At 36.4% G+C, this 26,485-nt stretch overlaps 1 protein-coding gene across 2 annotated transcripts in view; it reads right to left on the bottom strand.

Annotated features, from left to right (window-relative positions):
• The window catches only part of NELF-B (negative elongation factor B), a 79,021-nt gene that overhangs the window by 14,276 nt on the left and 38,260 nt on the right, over positions 1-26,485 (bottom strand). For both annotated transcript variants that reach the window (XM_090369892.1, XM_090369893.1), the window contains exons 6-9: positions 26,093-26,188; positions 14,708-14,767; positions 8,192-8,345; positions 7,699-7,994 (exon numbers count right to left, since the gene is read on the bottom strand). In XM_090369892.1, coding sequence (XP_090226018.1) covers positions 7,699-7,994; positions 8,192-8,345; positions 14,708-14,767; positions 26,093-26,188 — 606 coding nt within the window. The remainder of the gene's footprint in view (positions 1-7,698; positions 7,995-8,191; positions 8,346-14,707; positions 14,768-26,092; positions 26,189-26,485) is intronic.

Genomic DNA, 26,485 nt, shown 5'->3' with positions numbered 1-26,485 from the left:
ACAAGAATGGAAACTGGGATGACCTGCGAGAATTGCAGACACTGATCAGATATCAGTGTCTACAATTCTGCCCAGACACGATAGTATGGAGTATATGATGACAGCCTTGTTGATCAATTCGGCCTTGGAAGGATTGTGCAAGGCTCAAGGGGTAGAATTTTTTTCAGCCTAGTCTGTACTTGTTAACAGGAGAGACTGCTTCTACAGGGATGGGATACACTTAAATAGAGAGGGTGCAAGAATATTTGCTGACGCTATCAAGGCAGTGTTAGGGGGATACAAGGACTAATAGATTAACAATAGCCGCTGGCAGAGGTGAAAGTGATTCTTGCACTGCTTCTATTGGAATGAGCAGCAGCCTAGAAAACAAGATGCAGGGTATTTCAGAGATGGCTGGCAGTCATTGCAGTACAAGTAAACACATGGGTTGTGTTAGGGTAGCTAAGAATAGGAACAAATGCATGTATGCTTGCATATACACCAATGCTAGGAGTTTGGTAAATAAATTTGATGAATTTGAGGTGTTGGTCAAAACATCAAAAGCAGATGTTGTTGGGATATCAGAGATGTGGTGTCACACAGAAAAAAGAATGCAGAACTGGAATTTGAGGAGTACAATGTATACAGGAACAATAGACAGGATAGGATGGGAGGAGAGGTTACGCTATTAGTAAAGAAACACAAAATCCAAGGAAGTGCAGCCCAGTTGACATCGCTGGACAGTGCATTGTCGAGTCAGTTTGGTGTGACATAAGCACTGTGAGATCAAAATTCAGAGTAGGAGTGTGTTATAGGTTTAATGATTCTGATGAGTATAATACAAAAACTGTACAGGGAAATAGAGTGGGCCAGTAAACTCAGAGAGTCTTATAATGGGGGATTTTAATTTCCCGGATACTGACTGAAATTTGTGGGTTGGTCACTCACATACTAGCAAAGTTTTTGTGGATTTATTGGATGATTATTTTCTACATCAGCATGCTCGGGAGGCAACTAGAGGTAGTAACAATCTTGATCTGATCATCAGTAGTAATTTTCATGCATTAAGAATCTGCAGATAAAAGAGCCACTAGGTGTCAGTGATCACAGTGTGCTGAAGAGGGATTTACTCAAAGAGGTAACTACCATCAAGGGTAAAGGGAAGGGTTTTTGCTTTCGTAAAGGAGACTACGGTGGTCTGAGACAGTATTTAAATTCTATACGGTGGGACCAACTGATGATGTTAACCAACAACAAATTCAAAATGGGAAGCATTCAAAGAATTAATCTTGGAAGCTACTAGGCTTTACATACCAAGAAATATTGTTCAAGGTTTAAGCCTAAATGGATGTCAGATGAACTAATGAGACATGTGGCGGAGAAGCTAAATGCATGGGATACATATAAATTAATGGGTGACATGGGAGCCTATGATAGATATAAGCTGGTCTGTAACCAAGTCACAAAAGGAGATTAGGCAGGCAATGGCAGATTATGAGATATCTTTGGCAAAGGATGCAAAGAAAACACGCAGAGTTCTTTACCTTTGTAAACTCTAGAAGGAAAGGGATGAATCAGATTGGTCTACTGGATATTGATGGTTCATCCCTTTACATCTTATATTTTACATCTACATTCACACATGAGGAGTTTTTCAGGGAGGGGAATGCCAGAGGTGAATTAAACTCTGGCATTGAGCTAGATGATTTTGTAATAACTGAGAGGAAAGTGGAGGAGAAATTATTGAAGATAAACATAAGAAGGCACCATGGGTGGATGGGATCTATCCAGTTAAATTAAAGGAGGCAGCAAAAGAAGTAAGCAAACCCTTTGCCATAATTATGAGTGCTTCCTTGGAATCCGGGGAGGTACCCATGGACTGGAGATGTGCAAATGTGACCCCAATTCACAAAGGAGGATCAAAGGGCAACATAAGTGATTATAGACCTGTTAGTTTAACTTCTGTTCCAGGGAAATTAATAGAAGCACTGATTAAAGAAGCACTGCAGGATCATCTAGACAAGACTTCAATTATAGCTTGGACACAGCATGGGTTTGTTAAGGGGAAGTCTTGTCTGACCAATTTGATTGGATACTATGATGTGGTCACAGAGGAACTGGATGCAGGGAATAACTTTGATATCATATATTTGGATCTTAGAAAGGCTTTTAACACTGTTGCATATGGAAGACTGCTGCACAAATTGGAGCAGTGTGGCATTAGAGGCAAATTGCTGCTATGGATAAAGGGATGGTTGAGTGGGAGAAGACAGTGAGTGGTAATCAATGGACACTGCCTCTTTGTGGACTAACGTTATTAGTGGAGTCCGTCAGGGTTCAGTGTTGGGTCCATTGTTGTTTTCCGTATTTATAAATGATACTGATGATGATATATCAGGCTTAATGTCCAAGTATGCAGACGATACAAAGGTTGGCAGGGTTGTTAAGGACACTAATGACAGTATGCTGCTGCAACAGGATCTAGAAAAGTTGAGCAGACGGACTGAGAGGTGGCAACTGAAGTTTAATATTGACAAATGTAAAGTACTACATATGGGAAGCAGTAACCCCAGAATAACGTATTAACTCTGTGGTACTACACTGACAGTAGTAGAGAATGAAAAAGACCTCAGGGTAATTGTGCAGGCAGATATGAGGTTTTCTGAGCAGTGCAGGTGGTCCGCAAGAGTAGCTCATGATATCTTGTCAATGATATACAGGAATTCTTCTAGCAGGGATAAGGAGGTGATTATCCCCTTGTATAAGGCAATGGTCAGGCCACAACTTGAGTACTTTATACAGGTCTGGAGGCCTCATTTTAAGAAGGATGTAGAGCTGTTGGAACAAGTACAGAGAAGGGCAACAAGATTAGTGAATGGAACGAAGGGTTTCTCTTACGAAGAAAGGCTTTAAGTTTTGCAGATTACAGTGTCTGGAGACTGGGCACATGCAAGGTCATCTGATTGAGGTGTATAAAGCCTTGAATGGTTTGAGCATGCTCAATGCTGATGGGATTTTTCCTGTTGCTCAGAATAATCACCTGAGAGGGCATAAATTCAAATTGAGGAAAGACAGTTGTAGGATAGCTGTGCAGAAGTTTGCCTTTAGCCAGCGGGTAGTTGATTGGTGGAACAGACTTCCATCTTTTGTTGTAGAAGTTGATAGCCTAAATAAATTTAAGGCTGAGCTGGACAAGTATTTGGAACGAATGGAGGGGTGAAATGGGAGAGGTTTTTTTTTTTTGTTGGCTGATGCTGCATAAGCTTGCTGTCTTGCATTGTATCCTCTACTAATGCCAATTTGTTTTCTTTGTTGAATTACTGTTTCAAATCTTCTGATATCAATGTGTGCTCAGATCATGTTGCCGAAATTATTCTTGTAGGAATGATAGCCTTTATTCCACGTTCCACCATAAAATTCCATCCTTTATCTTAACCTTGGTTTTCTAATAAATGTGCTAAAGCTATTCAAGATAAGAATGTTTTCATATCACAATTGGCTTCTATCTAAATCATTTGCCTCATTTATTGCCTACGTCTAAGCTCATAACAATTGTAAAGCAGTTATTAATCAGTCCAAACTAGATTTCAAACAGGCTACGAGTAGAAAACTTGCTTCTTGTCCAAATGGTAGCCGAGCATTCGGGTCTCTTGCCAAAGCTATTGGTTGCAACATTTGCCCATCTCTGTTCCCACTTCTGTCACAACTCAATGGTTCTCTTCAGCCAAAGCTAAAACTGACCTGCTTCATCCTACTTTCCTTCCAACACACATATCGATGATCTTAGTAAACCAGCTGTTACCATTCCCAGTACATTCCATTCAATGGCTCCTGTTGTTTTCAGTAAAAAGGATATCAGAAGAATTTTGGACAGTTTTGATGCCAAGAAAGTGGCAGGTCCTGTTGGTATTTATCCAATTGTTCTTAAAACCTTTGCTCCTGAGCTTACTCCTGTTCTGTATCACCATTGCACAGGTGAAATTCCAGCAATATCTAAATTATCATTCTACTGCTCTTACTTCTACTCTTTTTAAAGTAATGGAGAAATCTATTAACCGACAACTCTTAAACTATCTAGAAATGTTTCATCTGATCAATGAATGCCAGTATAGCAATCACCAATCAGATGGAAGTTAGTATCGATCCACTAGTGATATACTGGGTTATGTGCCCCATCTACGAGCAAATTCAGTGGAAAAGACTGGTGAAACTCAAGCAGCGAGTGGCTCTTGACATTTCAAAGGCTTCTGATCGTGTTTGGCATAAAGGTCTTCTAAATAAGCTTCCATCTTAGAGTTTGTCAACTGCTTTTAATATTCAGTATTTGGATATCCAGTTTTCTCTCTGACTGTTCACTGCAAGTAATGGTAGATTGCCCTCTGTTTTCTAAATTCTCCACTAATGCTGGTGTTTCCCAAGGTTCAGATCTTTCTCCCACTCCTTTCCTCTTGTACATTATTGACCTTCTTCCATTGACCGGAAATCCTGTCCATAGTTTTGACAATAGCACATTACATTCCACCTTCCAGTTTGAGAAACCTTGCCCTGCATAAATATCTTCAACTTCTTGAATAACCATACTGTGGATTTTAGTGTTTTGCACCAACCTTGCGTAGAAATAAAAACACAAAGGAAACTGGACTTTTAATAACTGTGTTTATAATAAATTATAATAACCTGTATTTACAATAAATTTAACTTTACGATAAACTATACATATAAAATATTAAAATCTGCTACCTTGTGAACAATAAAATGCATTAAAATATACTAAGTTAAAAGCGATAAAAAACCATAGCTTTCAAAGGCTCCAGCCTTCTTCTTCAGCGGTGAAGAAGAAGGCTGGAGCCTTTGAAAGCTATGGTTTTTTATCGCTTTTAACTTAGTATATTTTAATGCATTTTATTGTTCACAAGGTAGCAGATTTTAATATTTTATATGTATAGTTTATCGTAAAGTTAAATTTATTGTAAATACAGGTTATTATAATTTATTATAAACACAGTTATTAAAAGTCCAGTTTCCTTTGTGTTTTTATTTCTACGCAAGGTTGGTGCAAAACACTAAAATCCACAGTATGAATATACCCAACCTCAGAGGCTTGTTTGAAGAATTCTTGAATAACCACTACTAATTGATCTCCAAGTAATTCTTCAGTGGAGTAAAGATAATTTAGCTGTTTTAAATCCTTCTAAAACTCAGTCCTGTCTTATATCTCGCAAAATGGAATCTTCTGTTCCTATGATTCTCTTCGATGACACTGATTTCTAAACAAGATCACATATCTCTATTGGGGACTACCCTAACTTCTAATCTCTTTTGGTTTAAGCATATCACATATATTGCTGTGACTCTGCATCAGAAAAACTGGGTTCCCTTTTTTGTTCTTGGTGTTACTTTTCTATCAAACAGCTGTCCACTCTGTACAAATTGCAAATCTGCCCTACCATGGAACATCTGGGGGTGGTGCCTGCCTCCAAAACCTCTCTAACTTCTAAATTCCATCAAAAGAGGCCATTTAGGTTAAATAATGACTCATCTCTAACAAAGTCTCTCCACTCTGTCTCATAAACATTTTGTTTCTTCTGCTTGCCTTCTCTATAGATACTTCCATGGGCACTGATCTTTAGAATTGACTTCTATAATTTCCACTATCTCTTCCAAACCAGTCCCAACACATGCCACAACCAGTCAGCATCCTTTTACTGTCCAACTTCAAACATAGAACCAACTTTTCTTCCTCATTTATCCTTCAACTACCAGTTTCTGGAACAACCTCCCTTCATACATATCTCTGAAAATTATAATCTACAGAAATTCAAGTCTAATGTCAACAAGTATCTTGTTTCATCTTCTCAACCATTAACCCATTCATGGTACTTAGTACTACAGGTTCTAATACCTGTTGTGCTTGGGGTTTTTTCATAAAAAAATAATTAAATAAGTAAACAAAAAATAATATTATATTTCTCTTTTTTGGGAAGCATTATTTACCATAGCGTATCATGTTGTAGTAGGCAATTCAATCCTTACAGTTTAAAAGATCAATACCTTTTGTAAGGCTACATACATATTTCTTTGCTTGTGCTATAAACCAAGGATGTAAATCCACTATAGTTATATTGCATTATTTCATGGACAGTTTCAGGGCTCTTTTTTCCCCATGCTTGAAAAATTTAATGAGTGGTATTACCCAAACACTTTTCAGGGATTATTATCCCTTCACTGAAGATTCCTTGTGAGAAACCCAGTGACAAGATTCCTCAATATGAGCAATTCCTAAAGATGTAGCTGGTAAAACTCTGCATAAGTATTGCACTATTTTAAATAAAAACCATTGCTCCAGTCAAAAAAGTATATTGTTATTTTATTTAAAGTTTTTGCCACTGTCCAGACTCAAGTTTGGAGTTTCAGTGGTGAACAAGTAGACAATGTGAAGGCCTTAGCAACCAATGATGAGAAGTATCCACGACACATGAGATGCAATAGGGCACACAAAAATTAAATTATGTAAATTAAGCAATTCATAAAACCTGTTACCATGAGTGCTAAAAAACATTATTGTAAATGGTGGCTACAGCTGATTTTGCTATGTAGCATTGAGCAAACCAAGTTTGCAACATAGTGCACTATCTCATTGTGGAGGCACCTTCACCGTTAGCTCAATGCTACATAAGAAAAATGGCTTTGCCACTGCTGACAATAATAGCTTTAAATTCATACAACATCTGATTATCTACAGCTTTTGGCATCTCAACTCACCAATCAAACTGTCAGGTCCTGCAATGATGGTGTCTAGCTACCCACTGATGAAGGCACAATAATCCCTGGAATGACTGTTTTAGTAATGGCATCCATTACAAATGAACAGCAACATACTTTTTCAGAAGTTCCATTTCTAGTGTAAGAATGAGGAAACCCATAGTGATCTACTCAACAGTATGAGATATGTGATGTATTGTGGCAAATCTAATTCACTTTTTTGGCTACATTCAGAAACTATGTAGTAGTGTTACTTGTTATATAATTTCCATAGTCTGATGCTTATTATCTCTATATCTACACAGAATTTGAGCAACTATTTAGATATAAAAAAATCAGCATGAAATTTGTTATTATTTTGAAAGTTTCTTTACACATTGACTACTTCGGAAATAGTGTGCTAATTGCTATGATAATATTCTAATTCATACAATTGTAGTTGTATACTATATTTGTGCAAGTGTGTTCATGAGCTAATTTACATGTCTGAACTGATAAACCTGCAATAACTTGGGGGGGGGGAGAACCATACTCAGCTAATTACAGCCTTGTGTGAAGAAGCTTTTAAAACTTCTTCAGTCTGCAATGGATTCAAACACTGACCTAGCCAATTGAGTGACAAGTAGTTATCCCACTATACTATCACAAATAACAGGAAATTTGTACCTTAAGAATGCAATAGTCAGCTCTATAAGTTATCTGTTTCACAGATTACTTCCTACTTTGATGACAGTCACTTTTCTTAGAAATGCATAATTGTAGTGATATCTTTTATTTTACCAATATGCTAGTTAGACTTATTTCTAGTCACTGGATCTAAACCTGAATATGATAAGACCATATAACATCACAGAATCAAATGAAAAATCACAGAAATTTATGTTCTCCTTCCTAAAATGAACATTACCTCCATTGTAAACTTCATATTAAAAATTAAATTACTAAAAAATTACATACCTGGGTACAGGGCTGAAGAGCTTTCACAACACCGTCCAGTCGAGTGGGAGGCAACTTAGGATATACAAATAATAACAGTTTCACTAAGTGAAGAACAACATTTTCTCTGGTTAATCCAGTAAGGAAGAATTCATCAAATATCACTGTACAAAAATCTTCAGCACTAAATTCATCAATCATGGTGATTAACAAAGCTACTAAGGTGTGAAGAAATGGATCTTCAAACGCACGATCACTTTCACAGTTAGCTAATGTTCCAAGAACTCGCATTAGTGCTTGTCGGTCCTTTTGACGAGCTAAACAAAACAGGTTTAAGCATACTATGTGAAAATGTAAATAGATGTACATCTTTATTTAAGAAAACATTTATATAAAAAACAGCATAAATTGATATACAGAATAGAGGAATTTAAAATACCATATAAGCTATAGAATTTTCACAAAATGCTAATATACAGCCATAATTTTATTATATACATATAAACATTGCTACCTGTATGAAGTGTATAATACATAGCCAACACTGAGGCAACACCATTTTCTTGTATATATGCTTGATAAGCATCAGGAGGAGGACCAGAGTGTTCAATGGTTGATATAGCTGTTTCCCTATCATCAGGTGGTAACCTAGCATTTAAACTACGAATCTAGAAATAAACCAAAATAATTATTTTTACTTTAAAATGGCCAGATGCTATAGAGAATAACAGAATTCATTCAGAATGAGTGTCAATACATTACATTAGTATAGTATTAAAATAGCAGGGCAATGGAAAAAAGCAAATAAATATATAAATAAATTGTATCGCTACTTTCTATGGTTCATTCACTTCTGCCAAATATTTATCCAATCCTTCTATAAAACTACAAAAGCCCTCTGACTCCAGAAAGCTAGGCAGTAGCCACTTGTTTACTCTTTGGCTAAAAGCAAATTTTCTTACACCCAGTCTATTCTTTCCATAATTTGAATTTATTTGTCCAGCTTTGTTTGCACCATCCTATAAGAAAAAATATGCCTTCAGTTTTCTTAAGCATTTCAACACCTTAAAATACTTAAACACTGCAGACCTCATCTGGAAAAAGACATTGAGCTTCTTGAAAGGATTCAAAGATGGTCAACTTGCACAGTGATTTTGGAAAAAGGGCGACCATATGAGGAAAGACTTCAATTATATGGGCTACACAGAGTTCGACAACAACAACAAAGCACCTTAGAAAAGACCTGATTCAGGTTTATAAGCTCTGAGAGGGATTAGCAAAATGAATGAAGGTAGTATTTTCACTGTTATAAAAAAAAATAAAAAAATAAAAAAAAAAAAGAATTTGAAAACTAGGGGCCATAAATTCAAATTACAGAGGAAGAGAATTTTTTTTTTTTTCAGTCAGCAAGTTGTTGATTATTAGAACTGCAGGTGTCTGTATGGTGTCTCTGCAGGTGGTTGAGGCTGACAACTTTAAGAAATTTAAAGATCAACTGGGCAGTTACCTACATGAGAGGAAAGCATATAATTTTGTTTTGGCAGGTGGAGCAAAAGCTTGTGGCTTCCTTGCACTATATGGCTAATACTAATTCTAGCAGGTGTTACTCCTTACTCCAGAGACTGTCTAAGTTAGGAGATTTTTGGTTTATGTAGTTCTCTTTGCTATGAAGCTTTGGTTTAGAGTGTGAGTCAGCACTTGCTAACTCACAGTGCTCACTTATCTAATGGGACAATCAATGTGAAAACAGCTTCAGCAACTAGACCATACATGCTCTTATTCATGGGCATGAACAATCCAATCCATCTAGGAGATCAAGCTTGCTCACTTTGTAAAGCATGACTCACTGAGTTCCTTTCGAGACACCTCCAATTATTTATTTTCCACAAAACATCATACAGCAGTGCAGAGAAAATGCAACAGTACGTATTCCTATATATATGCACATATACACTGGTGTTCAAAGAAAGTGCATCACCCCTTAAAATTGTAATTGTTGTCCGAATAACGTAAGTATATGGCAATATTTCTTATAGCTTGCATCAGATAAGATTGACACGGTGATAACGTAATATTGCATCAGCTGTTACTTTCAGCTATATAAGCATGCTCTGCAAGAGTTGCAGTCATTCCTTGCTTGTGTCAGGATGACGAGTTACATGCAGTTGACACCACAAAGAAAGAGTGCTTTTGTTGCTTTATGCAAGGAAGGATGTTCTTCCCATCATATTGCTTATTGTGTCTTTTAATCAGTCAACAGTGGGTAGATTTCTTTCCAAACTCAAGAATACTGGTTCTGCTGATAGAAAAAACAGAACCAGACACAAATGAGTCTCTATGCCAAAACAGGACTGCGTTTTGAAGCGCTTATGCCTTGAAAACAGTAAAGCTTCTTCGTCTGAGCTGAAAAGAGAATGAGAAGAACATACAGGAGTGGTAGCAAGTGCAGTAACAGTCAGAAGACACCTCTTCAAAAATGGACTTGTAGCCCTAAGAAGCCCCTCCTCACACAAAAAAATGAAAAAGGCCCAATTACTTTGGTGTAAGGAGCATGTCAAATGGACCACCGAGCAGTGAAAGTCAGTTATTTTCTCAGATGAGAAGAAATTCAACCTGCATGGCTCCGATGGGAGACACAAAATTTGCCGTAGACGTGGTGAAGAATACCATCCAGACTGTATGGATGTCTACAGTGAAATTCTCTACTAGCCAAATGATATGAAGGTGCATTTTGTAGCGCTGAGTAAATCACCTGCAGTTTATAAAAGGTTCCCTAAATGCCAATGGATACCTGGCTATATTGGAATGCAAATTGCTGCCGACCATTAGAGACCATTTCAACCTGCCAAGTAACTGCATCTTTCAGGATGACTCTGCTCCCTGTCATCGAGTGAAAAGTGTAAGTAGGCACTTCTGTAGTTATTTCTGCTTCATTTCTGCATTACAGGTTTGACAGCAATATGTTTACATTTGTTAGAGGTGAAAAAATGGTTGGAAGAAATTACAACTCTTAGCTGGCCAGGAAACAGCCCGGACCTGAATCCTATAGAGAACTGTTAGCATCATGTGGAATCTGCAGTTGCCAGAAAGAAACTAAAGAACCTTTGTGAACTTCAGGAAGCCATAATTCGTGTTTGGAACCACCGAACTATCAGCTGATTATCTTCAGAAATTGATTCTGTCAATGCCTCGATGGTGCTGCTGTCATCAGGGCTGAGGCAATTCAACTAAATATTAGTTTGCAACTAGTGCACTTTTCATTTTGTTTTCCATTTAAAATGATAAACTGAAGCAAACTGAGGGCTTCTAATAGCATTTCAGCCATAATTATCGTGTTTACCAAAACTGTTGTATAAAGGGTGTAAATGCTCATTTTGGAATATTTTGAGAGCACCTGTCAAATATTAGTTAGCTTTGCCTTAACTATTAATAAATATCTTTTGTTTATATTTCTATTTGTGATGCTAGTCATTAATGTAACACACCATTACAAAAAAGGGTTAGAAATGTGAAATTCCTACGTGATGCACTTTCTTTGAACACCAGTGTATAGAGAAGTAAACAGGTTTCGCTTATTTTTAAATTTATGTATATTTATTTATTCATTTATTTATTTCAATTTTAAATTGAATTTATCTTCACACAAAGTGAAATGCTTCCAGTATTGTAGGGTACACTTGATATTTTCCCATCACAGAAGGAAGGTTTACACCGCAGAACTTTTCAATTAATTGAACTATTTACGTGCAGTTAAACATTATTGAGTGAATTCTTTCAGCAAAATTTTTTGGTGTAATTTTTCAATTTCCTTCTGAAAAACTGCAATTACTTATATGGCTTTAATCAGTTGCACATCTGTATTTAAATATATTTGTATTTTCTGGAATATTTCCTAATCATTGAAAAGATAAATGCAAATATTATTATTTAAATCTACATCTGTATGTGTATAAATATTAAAAACTTACCTATACATAAAGAGGGAATAAAGTATATTAGAATACTGATTATCTGAACTGATTCATGACAAAGGTGGTTCAGATAATCAAAAATTCAGATAATTGGATTAAGAAAAGAAAAGAAAAAAAAAAAAAAAAAAAAAAACTCTTATCCACGAAAAAACAAATTTATTAATTACTACACACTTTAAAGACACAACTGACTATTATGATATACTCTAATAATATTGATATACTGACTATTATGATATACAGTAATAATAATAATAATAATAATAAAAATTAAAAAAACATTTAAAACAGGTGACATGAAAATTGTGTAAGTGTATAGAAATTATAAATTGACATTTTCAAAACACTATTAGAAAAAGTGCAACGCTGACGTTTGTTCAGCAAACAAAACTTTTCCTTGCTGCTAAATTTTGAGAGCATTTCAATGTAAGACAGTGAGGAACACTGCATTGCATTCATCCTGCTTTCTGTACTGTTTCATTGCCATTTCAAGGCAGTTGAAGGTCCCCACGTAGGCTGACTCAAGAAGTGGAGAGAGAGGCTTATGTCAAAGACTGAGCCTGTATCCCTTGGTTGTGGGATTGGTTAATTGGCAATTCGGATAATCAGTGTTTATACTGTACATAGATAAAAAAAATAATGTTGATGCAACGCAAAAATGAAGAAACTATTCACTCCATTGGAAATTTAATGAAACTTTATAACATGAAGATGAAGAGATAAAAAAAAAATTAGGATTTGTATTATTAAGGTATCTAAAAGAATTAACATAAGGATAATTTGTCTTGACTCTTTTGAGCACTGATATGGATATGAATTAAGTGGTCTAGCAGAGCAGCTAAAGTTGATTTTTCCAAGTGGATGAGTATGTTATTATTTATAAGCCTGTGAAACATGTTCAGATGAATCAGTTTGCACTGTGTGATCAGGGGAATTGATTTGTAAAATTTTGAAGAATTGTATAAAGTCAATTCCTACATTACTGCAGGTATAACCAATCCCAGGAAGAGATTTTATACTTTTCTATATATACATATATTGATAAAATGAGTAGAGGTAACAAATAAGCAAGTATAAGTATATTATATTTTAAAAGTTAAAAAGGTTATATAGCAATTACACTTAAGTACGCTAAGCAGCAGTAGAGGACATAAAAGTATATATTTAAGCTGGAAGTAATAAAGCAAGAGATAAAGTGCGAACAGATGAAATTGTAAAGAACACAAAGTGCCAAAACTAGTAGGAAATAGAAAAATAAAGGTAACAACACACGAGACCCCAATTCCAAAGATAGGTGGTTTTCTTGCTCAACAAGTAGAGGATTGAATATGACTTAGTTCTATCCTTCCAACTGTTCAAGCAAATTGATAATACTCAATTCAGGCACAATTGGCAGCAGCCCACAACCTTAGTTATACTGCACATCCTGAGTCATGTTTTCAGTGGGTGATCATGCTGTCTTAAGCATGACTAGGCCTTCACAGGTAGAAGTGAGACCATCGATCTTTCCTCCACTCTTTGCCAATTGCCTATTTGGCATACTTTGCCCTACTGTACAATAGCTGCTATTGCAGAGCAATCAGCAGAGATACCAAGCCATAGGTATCTATGCTGTTTCCTTACATCATGTACCACTATTAATACTAATAATGCAATTGTGAAATAACATAATTCATGCTAATTATGAGTAATAAATTCCAAGGCATTATACAAGATGTGGCAATAAAGTTTTGAGACCGATGCAATAAAAAGAATACAAAGTGACTGATCTCAAAAATGGTTTTCTTCATTTGAAGTATTCAGCACCTGATTGAATGCGCTTATTACATCATTCTAAAATTTTCCAAAAAGAGTTAGTGAAGGAATCCAAAGAGATTATGTCAGTTTTACACTTACATTTTTCTTTATATCCTCAACATCCTGAGATCTCTTTTCTTTAAGGGCAATTTTCAGTTTGGGAAAGAGGAAGAAGTTTGCTGGTGCTAGATCAAGAGAGTAGGTTGGATGGTTGATCTGTACAATGCCATGTTTCATCAGAAATGCCTTCACAAAAAAGTGTGGAATGGGTAGGGGCATAGTCATGCAACAAGAACTAGCTGCCTTTCTCTTGAAATTGCAGCCTCACCTGAGAAAAGCACTTCAATAGACTTTGACGCACCTGTGCGTAGAGTGGCACATTGACTCGCTTCCCTTTCAGGTACAAATTTCTTGTAAATCATACACTGTTTTTCGAAAAACATGATCAGCACAGTCTTGATCCTGGACTTCAACTTCTGTAAATGAAACTTTTTAGGTCTTGTGATAATTTAAGTCTACAGCATGATTTGATGCTTTGTCTCTGCATCACACTGACACAACCAACACCAACAGTAATCTCCCGTGACAATATGGTCAAGAAACTTAGGACTCTCTTGATGAGTCCAGATAAAGGCTTCAAGTGATGACACTCTTCGTTGCTTCTGCTCATCTGTAACACTGTGGCACAAAAATTTTTGCACAGCTCTTCCTTTTCCCCAAATCTTCATGCAGAATTTGACAAATCATCTCCTTTTTCATATTTAACTCGTGAGCCATCATTCTGAAGGTCAAAACGATAATATTTTGCCACAATTTCCAGAACTTTTACAGTTGTCCTCATTTCAGGAGGTTGATGGTCACCCACTTCTTGGGTCATTACAAACAATCTTCACATCTGTCTTTGAACTGCTTACCATTCAAACACATTGGTGCAACTTAACGTTTCATCACCATAAACAGTTTTTAAAATTTCACACATTTCTGTTGCAGATTTTCCCAGTTTAATGAAAAACTTGATATTCATTCATTGCTCCATTGCAAAATCATGACAAATAACATTAAAGCTCGTTGTTACTTGTAACCTAGCAGCCTACTGGACAATCTCTGTACCATTGTCTGTTGAAAATTTGAATTGCAACATACCACTTTCATTACTTTTCAAATTCACTGAACATGACTACAACAGTACCAGTCCATGAACTTTATTACCACATCTCATATACATCCAACAAATAGCTTCATTTGAAGTATCTGTTACTTACCTGGTCATCAACCATTAGTGACATTAATGCTGGTAAAAATTTTGTTACTAGCTGTGCATCCTAAAAGGAAGAAAAAAAAAAAAAAAATTTAATGCCCAGTTTAATGAAATTATATATTAATTTCGTTACTAAAACCTTTAAAAATAAAGGTAACAACACACGAGACCCCAATTCCAAAGTTTAATATTAAAGGTTTAAGTATATTAAATCAAATAAAAATGTGTTGAATAAATTTGAAAGGAAAAGTTCTAAAAGAAAGACTACTATTGCTGGACAAACCAACAGAGAATCATTGGATCAACTGATACAGAGAAAAATTCTTGCTCTGAGAGAGAGAGAGAGAGAGAGAGAGAGAGAGAGAGAGAGAGAGAGAGAGAGAGAGATTTGAACAGTTTAACAACATAAGGAAATGGATTGGTTTCAAGCCAGAAATGAACATATACTGTGCTCAGTTTCAGACTTGGAGATATTCTAGTCCCTCTAATGACAGAGACCAACTTTTGATTTCAAATAAGTAGTAGAACCACACCCTTCTGATGATGCAATTTATATTAAAATGATTTAGAAGTTAGATTATGTTCAGGATCAGACTACGATATTGTTTTCCTAGATACACTTAAACTATTAATGTTTTATAAGCATTTTAATTAGAATATGGTTATCATTACAAAATTATTTCATATACAATTAAATGATTACATATAAACTTTTAATAGACTTTGTAAATCCACTAAACTAGGCTTATTGTCTGTTTGGGACTTGGTGAGGTAACTACCCAAGTCTGAAGCAAAGTGCCAGAGAGCCAGGATTTTCCTCACTATCATCTTCCATTTGCTTGTGTGTCAGATATCAATAGGGAGTCGTCAAGTACCCTCTAGCAATGGTACTTGAGAGCTCTTCAAACATGAAGAAACTTTACTCAATTTCCATTACAACAGAACTAACTTCAAGCTTTTTTATTCCATACAAGTGCAGTAAAATCAGTATTAAAATTTTAAAATGTTTTTCATTTCATACTAGAGCATTTTTTTCTTAACATTCTAACAACTTCAGCAACTATATAGCTTTCTTTTGCATTTAATGGACAAATGAATTTAGTTTACAGGCCTTATCCCCAGTAAAAGGTAAAGTGCAGCCATTATCAACCCACTGCAGGATGGAAGCCTCCTCAACAATTCATGTTGAGGGAAATGGACCATAATCTGCCATGCTGGTCCAACGCGGGTTGGCAGATCGACCGTATTCAGCAGTCAGGGGCTTGAACCTCAGTCAACTCAAAGAGCGTGTGCTACTGCACTCCCGCTCCTGACCACTCAGCTATAGTATCATCTGTTAAAGAGAGGTTTTACTGTATATTAAACACAGTAAAAATTTATCATGCATTAGATAGTATGAATCAGAGCTGTAATACTCAATATGTTCTACATTGATATTAATATTTGTAAAATAATAAGAGGAGTTTACCTCATGCAGAAATAATAGCTGATCTTTCAAAGAAAAAGGTTAGAACACTTAGAACTTTATTTTAAAGTGCTTAAGGCATACAATATAATGTGGTTAATTTGAAGTTCAAAGACCAAGATATGTTTCAACTCAAATGGGTGCAAAGCATCCATACAAGTTCAGAAAATGTCAGTATTAATTAATTAAACAAGAGAAGGCGTCACTACGCAGAATTTCCACAATTCTCATTTAAAATATTAATATTTCAGTTTCCCTGTGTTATGCATTCATTTAATAGAGGGCTAACCCATTAATTTAGTCAATATGAGAAATAAAATTGTGCTGTAGATAAATTCATTAAATTTCTTACACATGATAACAAGACTAGTAATTGAGACTACACTAATCTATCACATGGTAGATTTAAGCAATTTATTTACACATGATAACAAGACTAGTAATTGAGACTACACTAATCTATCACATGGTAGATTTAAGCAATTTATTATTGAAACGTTGCAATTTGAACAACTGAAAGTGAAGGAAACTGTTATTATAAACCACGTTTAACTACTATAATGTACTTACTTTATCCAGTTTGTAGGTAGAAAATGAGACCAAGTAAGCTGCATTGATTAACTATGTGAATAATTATCACCATGGTTTTTAAGCAAATGCTACTGATTAAACTTATCATTTTAAAATATAGTACTCCTGGATAATTTGGAGATACTGCTATTTTGATATATAAAAAATATATGTAGATGTACAAAAATGTTACATAGCATACAATAATATAATATATTATAACATATTATGCAAAATTTTACCTTAGTTGTGAAATTAATTTTTTTTTTTTGCTTGAATAAATAATTTGCTATTTACAGAACAGATTAATGCTATATACTAGAATAAATAATGCATAAAAAAAAAAAAAAAACTTTTCAGAATGTCAGAACTGTTCAATTCAAACATGGAAGTTTTCATATCTTTCATCAAAAGTAGTACTGAAAACAAAAGAATAGCTCCTGAAATATTAACCATGATTAACCTTGAATTGTTTCATGGTTAATCTTTTCAACAAATGCATACAAAAAATATATTTAATTCCACACAAACAAGGTAAATTTTTACAACTGTAATCAAACATTTTTAAAGCTCTACCCACACACTGGTCTCGGTCTCTCGGTCTCTCTCAGCTGCTCTAAACTAATCCCACAAACATTCTACATCTGGCTTACATAGCTGTAATTTAGGAGTAGTTTAATGCTAAGTTATTATGTTTACGTAAGGAGTGCTAATGCTAGAAGAGATAAAAATATCACTAATTTTTTGCATGAATTAAACAGCAAATAATATCCCAATATATGAACACTCTTTATAAGGTATGCACAGTTATACATAACACAAAATGCAATGCATTTTTTAATTATGTCTGCATAAGCATTTATGCTCACAGGCCAATCTGCATACTGGACAGGCTGAAAAACCAGGAAAAATTCATGGGGAGGGTCCCCCCCTACTCTTCTGCCTGAGCTCAGCTAACTGCAGTCCCCAATTAAAGAGACCTTTAAAAATTATACTGATCACAGTTAAACTCCCACGCAATAGAACTACTTTTAAAAGGAATAATTACAGAAGCCATGAATGCATATATACCATTAAAAATATAGCACAATGAGAATGAGTTCCATGATTGTGATTAATGCATGTGCTACAACAAACCAATGCAGGGTTGTGAACAGTGAAAAAAAAAAGGGGGGGGGGGACAAAACAGTTGTCAGGCTTCGCTGAAATAGGCCAACATACACTTGCCATGTTATAAGCTTGTCGTTGTTCATTGCACACTGAAAAATAACTGCTTCCACAACCATTGTACTTTCACCTATTTTCAAATTTGAAAAATACCTGGCTAGCATCCGTTTTCCCACCAAATGACATCCCTTTTGGTGGGAATACCTGGCTAGCATCCGTTTTCCCACCAAAAGGGATGTCATTGCTGCAGTGGATGCATTCCTGGAGGCCCAAAAGAAAACATTCTTTGCAGCTGAAAGAAATGCACTGCAATATCAATGGAAAAAGTGTATTGAAACTAAGAAGGGATTATGTTGAAAAGTAACATGTTACCAGCCTCCTCAAATAAACCCTGCATACTCAGGCCACAAACTTTTCAAAAGTCCCTCATATTACCAAACTTTGTAATTACACAATGCAATACTTTAAAACTCTTTATAAGGTATACACAGTTATACATAATAAACAACACACAATCCTTGTTTTAATTAAGGCTGCATAAGCATTTATCCTCACAGGCCAATCTGCATCCTGGACAGGCTGAAAACACCACGAAAAAATCATGGGGAGGGTCCTCCTACTCTTCTGCTTGAGCTCAACCAACTGCAGTCCCCAATTGAAAACACCTTCAAAAATTCCTCAAGAGCAAAAAGTATTATTTAAAATGAGATTTATACACATTTCTGATAAAAAAATTGCCCATTTATTTAACATTTCAAAGGTTAATTTCTAGTTTGTTCCTAAATATAATTGTAATCTGTAATGTCATAAATAAAGATCTGCTGTGTATGTTAACCATAAATGTAATGTGCGTCAACAACATATGTTTAAGGCTTATCAAACATGAAGAGTTTTTGCTTGCATATGGGAAACCAAACACTTTCAACATTAATTGCAATTACTATTAATGTTGAAAGAGAAATGGGCCATTTCTCTTCAGGTCTGAGGGCAGTCAGTAGCACGGTCTGATGATGGGTATTGGCAAGATGCCCGAAACGTCATGCTATTGTACATATTAGTTTAGGCTATGCTTAATAAAATATATATTAATAACTCCCCATGGTAAAAGAGTGGTTAATTATACATATTAATAATTCTTATGCTTATAATAATAATTGAAATAAAACTGAAAATATAATATGGGTTGCATATCTTTTTGAAGCACTCTGTAGTTGGCCCCTCTGCATTAATTTCTATGGATAGAATTCTTTGAGGTGTTTAAAAGATAAAAAACTGGTAAAGGCAAACTTCCGCACATCTATTCTACAACTATCTTACCTCAGTTTGAATCTATACCCTCTCAGGTTTGTAATCTGAGCAAGAGGAAGAATCCCATCAGCACTGAGCCTGCTCACTCCATTCAAGACCTTATACACCTCAATCAAATCACCTTGCAGGTGCATAGCCTCCAGAAGCTACAATTTTTTTTTTTTTTTTTTATGAAACTCCCAAACACAAAAGGTATTAGAACCTATAATACTTAGTACCATGCTTGGGTTGGAGTTTCAGAAGATGAAAGAAGATATTTGTTGACATTAGACTTGAACTTCTGCAGACTGCAGTTTTCAGGAAATACATATGAAGGTTGTTCCAGAAAACAGCAGTTGAATGAATAAACGAGGAAGATGAAAATTTGGTTCTATGAGTTTGAAGTCGGACAGTAAACATATGTTGGTTAGTAGTGGCAGGTGTTCGGACTGTTTTGAAAGAGTGTGGGAATTACAGAAGCCAATTCAGAAGAACAGTGCCCATGGAAGTATCTGTAGAAAAAGGCATGCGGTAGAAACAGTATCTACGAGACAGCAAGTGAAAAGACTCTGTAAGAGATGAGTTATTAATTAACCTAACTGCCCTCTTCTGAATGGAATCTAGAAGCCTGAGAGAGGTTTTTGGGGCACCACCCCAGATGTGGGAACAATATTCCATGGTAGGACAGATTTGCGATTTGTACAGAGCGAACAGCTGTATGGAAGAAAAGCAATGTCGAGATCGAAAGAGAAAACCAAGTTTCTTAGATGCAGAGGAAACAATATTTGGATTGTGCTTGTGTCAAAAGAGATTAGAAGTCAGTGTAATCCCCAAAAGAGATATATCATCTTGCATAGAAATTGGAGTGTCACCAAAGATAAGCATAGGAGCAGAAGAATCCTTTTTGCAAGATATAAGAGAAGACTGAGTTTTAGAAGAATTGAAATCAACTAAGTTGTATTTGAGAATTACCTGGAGGTTGGCATTTAAGGAATTGGTAGCAGATATTTGAGAAGTTGAAGATGATTAAGCAGGACAAGGTTTCTCAAACTGGAAAGTGGAATGCAGCGTGCTATCATCACAAAAACTATGGATAGGATTTCCAGTCAATGGAAGAAGGTCATTAATATACAAGAGGAAAAGAGTGGGGGAAAGAACTGAACCTTGGGGGGGGACACTAGCATTAGTGGAGAAGTTAGAAGACAGAGACCCATCTACCATCACCCTTAGCCAGCGATCAGAGCGAAAACTGGACAACCAATTACAAACAACAGCAAACCACAAAGAAAACAGTTTTACCTATAAAGGTTTAGATAAAGGTCTTCTAAACAAATTTTTTTGTTTAGAAGACCTTTATCTAATTAACTTTATCTAATTTTCTTTTGGCATAAAAGACCTTTATGCCAAACAAGATCGAAAGACAGATGTCAAGAGCAACTGCTTGTTCACCGAACTTTTCCAATGAATTTGTCCATAAATGGATAACGTAAGCCAGAATATCAACAGTGGATTGACACTGATGGATTCCATACTAGCAATCATTGATCAGACGGAAGGTTTCTATATAGTAGTTTAATAGTTGGTAGTTAATTGATTTCCCCATTACTTTAGAAAGAGTAGAAGTAATTGCAATGGGATGATAATTGGATGGAAGGGATTTGTCACCCTTTTCAGGAACTTGCTGAATATGAGCAAATTTCCAAGCAGAAGGAAAAACACCTTTGGAATAAGAAAGTCAAAAAATGTGGCAAAGAACAAGATTAAGTTCAGGAGCACAGGTTTTCAGAACAAGTGGAGAAACACCATCAGGACTTGGAGCTTTTTTAGTATCAAGATTTGTCAAAATTCTTCTGACATGCTTTTGACGGAAGACCAGAGGAGGCATTTGAAGGGAGCATGTCGGGAATGGTGGTGGGGGGGGTGTTTTATCAAGCTCATTAATACATGAGTTGGAAGAAAAATGGGATGCTAGCAGGTCAGCTTTATCCCTGGCTGAAGTGACAACAGAACCATCTGGTTTTGACAGAATTGGGAGCAGAGATTGGCAAAAGTTGTGGCTAATACCTTTCGCAAGAGACCAGAATGCTCGGCTACCATTAGGGCAAGCAGCAAGTTTTCTACTCTTAGCCTGTTCAAAATCTTAATAACTGCTTTACAATTATTGCGAGCTTTGGTGTAGGTAGAAAATGAACCTGAAGAATTGGAAACAAGCCAATAACAATATGAAACATTATTCTCTTCAACAGCCTTAGCACACTTATTGGAAAACCAAGGTTTAGATAAAGGACAAGATTATAAAGTGGAGTGCAGAATAAAGGATTCCATTTCTACAAGAATAATTTTATTGACACGATCTGAGAAAACGCTGACATCACAAGTTTTGAAACAGTAATCTGACCAAGGAAAAGAAGAAAAGAAAGCTTGCGGATCATCCCATTTGGCATTCTTGTAATGCCAAACAACACAAGGTTGAGAATAGCCATGAGATAAAGGCTCCATTGGAGAAGAAACAATCACCAAAGTGTGATCTGAGGTGCCTAAATGACATTCACTACGACCGTGTACTTAGAAGGGTTGTTTGTGAGAAAAAGATCAAGAGTGTTGGCTTTATTGTTAGGATTGTCCAGTATTCTGGTAGATAGATGAACAACTGTGTGAGATCATTAGTAATTGCAAAAGCCTCAGCACATCGACCAGAGGGGTCAGTGTGACTAGAAAATGGAAGCCAGCTGGAGTTGTGAACATTAAAATCACCAAGGAAAATTGCCCCACTGTTAGGAAAGTTGGACTGGAGAAAGTCAAAGAGCTCTAAGTGATTAGTGGAGTTTTTTTTTTTTTTTATGAGAACCCCAAACACGAGAGGTATTAGAACCTATAGTACTTAGTACCGTGCTTGGGTTGGAGGTTGAGAAGACGAAAGAAGATATTTGTTGATATTGGACTTGAACTTCTGTAGATTGTAATTTTCAGGAAATACGTATGAAGGAAGGTTGTTCCAGAAAACGGCAGTTGAATGAATAAATGAGGAAGATGAAAAGTTGGTTCTGTGGGTTTGAAGTTGGACAGTAAATGGATGTTGGCTGGTGGCGGCACGTGTTCGGACTGTTTTGAAAGAGAGAGCGGGAATTATAGAAGCCAATTCAGAAGAACAGTGCCCATGGAAGTATCTGTAGAAGAGGCATGCAGCAGAAACAGTGCGTCTATGAGACAGCGAGTGGAGAGACTCTGTTAGAGATGAATCATTAATTAACCGAACTGCCCTCTTCTGAATGGAATCAAGAAGCCTGAGAGAGGTTTTGGGGGCACCACCCCAGATGTGGGAACAATATTCCATGGCAGGGCGGATTTGCGATTTATACAGAGTGAGCAGCTGTTTGGGAGAAAAGTAACGCCGAGAGCGAAAGAGAAAACCAAGTTTTTTAGATGCAGAGGAAGCAATATTTGTAATGTGCTTGTGCCAAGAGAGATTAGAAGTCAGGGTAATCCCCAAAAGAGATATATCATTTTGCCTAGAAATCGGAGTGTCACTAAAGATAAGCATAGGAGCAGAAGAATCCTTTTTGCGAGATATAAGACAAGATTGAGTTTTAGAAGGGTTGAAATCAACTAAGTTGTCTTTGCCCCACTGGAGAATTACCTGAAGATCGGCATTTAAGGAATTGGCAGCAGATTTTCGAGAACTTAAAGCTGATTGAGCTGGACAAGGTTTCTCAAAATGGAAAGTTGAATGCAATGTGCTATCATCGGCAAAACTATGGATAGGATTTCCAGTCAATGGAAGAAGGTCATTGATATACAAGAGGAAAAGAGTGGGGGAAAGAACTGAACCTTGGGGGACACCGGCATTAGTGGAGAAGTTAGAAGACAGAGAGCCATCTACCATCACCCTCAGTGAGCGATCAGAGAGAAAACTGGATAACCAATTACTAAAAACAGTTGGCAAACCATAAGATGGAAGCTTGTTTAGAAGACCTTTATGCCAAACACGATCAAAAGCCTTTGAGATGTCAAGAGCAACTACTTGTGTTTCACCGAACCTTTCCATTGAATTAGTCCATAAATGGGTAACATAAGCCAGAATATCACCAGTGGATCGACACTGACGGAATCCATACTGGCGATCGTTGATCAGACGGAAAGTTTCTAGGTAGTTTAAGAGTTGGCGGTTAATTGATTTCTCCATTACTTTAGAAAGAGTAGAAGTAATTGCAATGGGACGATAATTGGATGGGAGGGATTTGTCACCCTTTTTAGGAACTGGCTGGATATGAGCAAATTTCCAAGCAGAAGGAAAAACACCTTTGGAATAAGAAAGTGAAAAAAGGCGGCAAAGAATAGGAGTAAGTTCAGGAGCACAGGTTTTGAGACCAAGTGGAGAAATACCATCAGGACCTGGAGCTTTCTTAGCATCAAGATTCATCAAAATCCTTCTGATATCCTTTTGACGGAAGACCACAGGAGGCATTGAATGGAGCGTGTTAGGAATGGTGGGAGGTGTTTTACCAAGATCATTAATACATGAGCTGGAAGAAAAATGGGATGCTAGCAGGTCAGCTTTATCCTTGGCTTAAGTGACAACAGAACCATCTGGTTTGGACAGAGGTGGGAGCAGAGATGGGCAAAAGTTGCGGCCAATAGCTTTGGCAAGAGACCAGAATGCTCGGCTACCATTAGGGCAAGAAGCAAGTTTTCTACTCTTAGCCTGTTCAAACTCTAGTTTGGACTGATTAATAACTGCTTTACAATTGTTGCGAGCTTTGGTGTAGGCAGAAAATGAAACTGAAGAATTAGAAACAAGCCAATTACGATATGCAACGTTCTTCTCTTGGACAGCCTTAGCACATTTATTGGAAAACCAAGGTTTAGATAAAGGACGAGATTTTAAAGTGGAGTGTGGGATAAAGGATTCCATTCCTGCAAGAATAATTTCACTGACACGATCTGAGCAAACGTTGACATCAGAAGTTTTGAAACAGTAATCAGACCAAGGAAAAGAAGAAAAGAAGTCTCGCAGGTCATCCCATTTTGTATTCTTGTAATGCCAAACAATACGAGGTTGGGAATAGCCATGAGATAAAGGTTCCATTGGAGAAGAGGCAATCACCAAGTTGTGATCTGAAGTGCCTAAAGGACCTCTCACTTCAACCTTGTACTTAGAAGGGTTGTTTGTGAGAAAAAGATCAAGCGTATTGGCTGTATGATTAGGATTGTCCGGTATTCTTGTAGGTAAATGAACAATCTGTGCTAGGTCATTAGTAATTGCAAAAGCCTCAGCATCTCGACCTGCTGGGTCGGTGTGACTAGAAAACGGAAGCCAGCTGGAGTTGTGAACGTTAAAATCACCAAGGAAAATTACCTCACTGTTAGGAAAGTTGGACTGGAGAAAGTCAAGTTGCAAAGAGAGGAAGTCAAAGAGCTCCAAGTGATTAGTGGAGTTGGGAGAACGGTAGAGACAACAGATGAATTTTACACAATGAGGTAGAGAGATTTTAAGCCAGAGAAGATCAAAGAGAGGAGATTCCAAATTGCCAAGTCTCTGACAGGGAATATCAGAACGGACATATGCACAAGTACCACCTTTGAGGCGAAAGGAATCATACAGCAAATAATTTGGACATCTGAGATGAGCAGTAGTTGAATCAACTGATAACTGAGATTCAGTCAGAAAAAGTACATGGGGTTTGGAAGACTGCAAGTGGAAATGGACATCGTTGAGATTAGAATTGAGACCACGTATATTTGTGAAATGAATTTTCACAAATATACGTGGGAGAATGGTAGAGACAACAGATGAATTTGACAGAATGTGGTAAAGATTTTCTACCAGAGAAGATCGAAAAGAGGAGATTCCAAATTACCAAGTGTCTGACAGGGAATATCAGAACAGACATTTGAGGAACTTAAGCCTTTCTTCATAAGAGCACCCATTTGTTCCCATCCCCAATCTTGTTGCCCTTCTCTGTACTCATTCTAGCAATCTACATCCTTACTAAAATGAGGCTACAAGAGGATAATCACCTCCTTATCCCTGCTCGCAAAATTCCTGTATATCATTGACAAGACTCCAGGACTTACTCTAGCAGCCTGTTTGCACTGTCAGAAAACTTCATATCTGACTGCACAATTACCCCCCAGGTCTCTTTCATTATCACTACCCTGAGTGTAACACAACCCAGTTGGTACATTTCTCTGGGGTTACTGCTACCCATATGCAGTACTTTGCATTTGTCAATGATAAACTTCAGCTGCCACTTCTCAACCCATCTGCCCAACTTTTCCAGATCCTGTTGCAGCTGCATTCTGTTATTAACAACCCTTGTTAATAAGTATTGTTGATAAAACAATACCAACCCTTGTTGATAAAACATCTGGCCCTCTCCTCCTTGAATAACTCCTCATGTGTGAATGTAGATGTAAAATACTCATTTAGTTCAGCAGCTATCTGAGAATGATCATCTACTGTCAAACCACTGATATCAAATGGACCAATCTGATTCATCCCTTCCTTTTATAGTTTATATAAGTAAAGAAGTCTTTGCTAAAGATTTTTCATAATCTGCCTTTGCTAAAGATTTTTCATAATCTGCCTTTGCTTGCCTAACTATAGGCTTCTGTGTAGCCTGAAAATTTATGTGCATCCCATGTATATTTTTTCTATTCCACAAGTGTCATTAGTTCATCTGACATTGATTTGGCCCTATACCTACAGCAGTATTTCTTAGTTGGAACAAAAACCCTAGTAGCTTCCAAAATTACTTTCTTGAATGTTTCCCATTTAGAATTTGCTGTTGTTAACATCATTAGTTGGTCCTACTGTATAGAATCTAATATGGCCACAATAACATGAAAACATATATAAATGTAATAATAATTTAATTTCTTTAAGTAACACATACTCACCAACTTAGGTTCTTTGAAAACTTGAGAATTGATCATATCCCATGCTTGCAGACCAAGAGCTAGCATGCGAAGCAATAATACCAACACCTGATTGTCCTGTAACCAAAATTAAGCCTACTGAGAAAAATGCGGTGAAAAAAAATTGAGACTTAAATTATAAGTATACAAAGTTTTTGGCAAAAATTTCTAGTAGTAAATTTTGTCTTTACTAATAATGGGGCATGCATAAATATTCGGTCATATCTTAGCTGAATAATACATATGGCTGTCAAAGAATGAAATTAATACTCCTTTTGTTGCACTGATGTCCCAGAATATATAAATGTTTTTAAAATTATTTAGTCAAGGTCATTTACCAATGATCCAATTAAAGCTGCAATATGAGATGCCACT

The sequence above is a fragment of the Mastigoproctus giganteus genome, chromosome 3, assembly GCF_048544385.1.
Source record: "Mastigoproctus giganteus isolate SK-2022 chromosome 3, ASM4854438v1, whole genome shotgun sequence".
NCBI classification, from domain to species: Eukaryota; Metazoa; Arthropoda; class Arachnida; order Uropygi; family Thelyphonidae; genus Mastigoproctus; species Mastigoproctus giganteus.
Note: the sequence above shows the minus strand (reverse complement) of the source record. Positions and strands in the feature narration are given on the sequence as shown.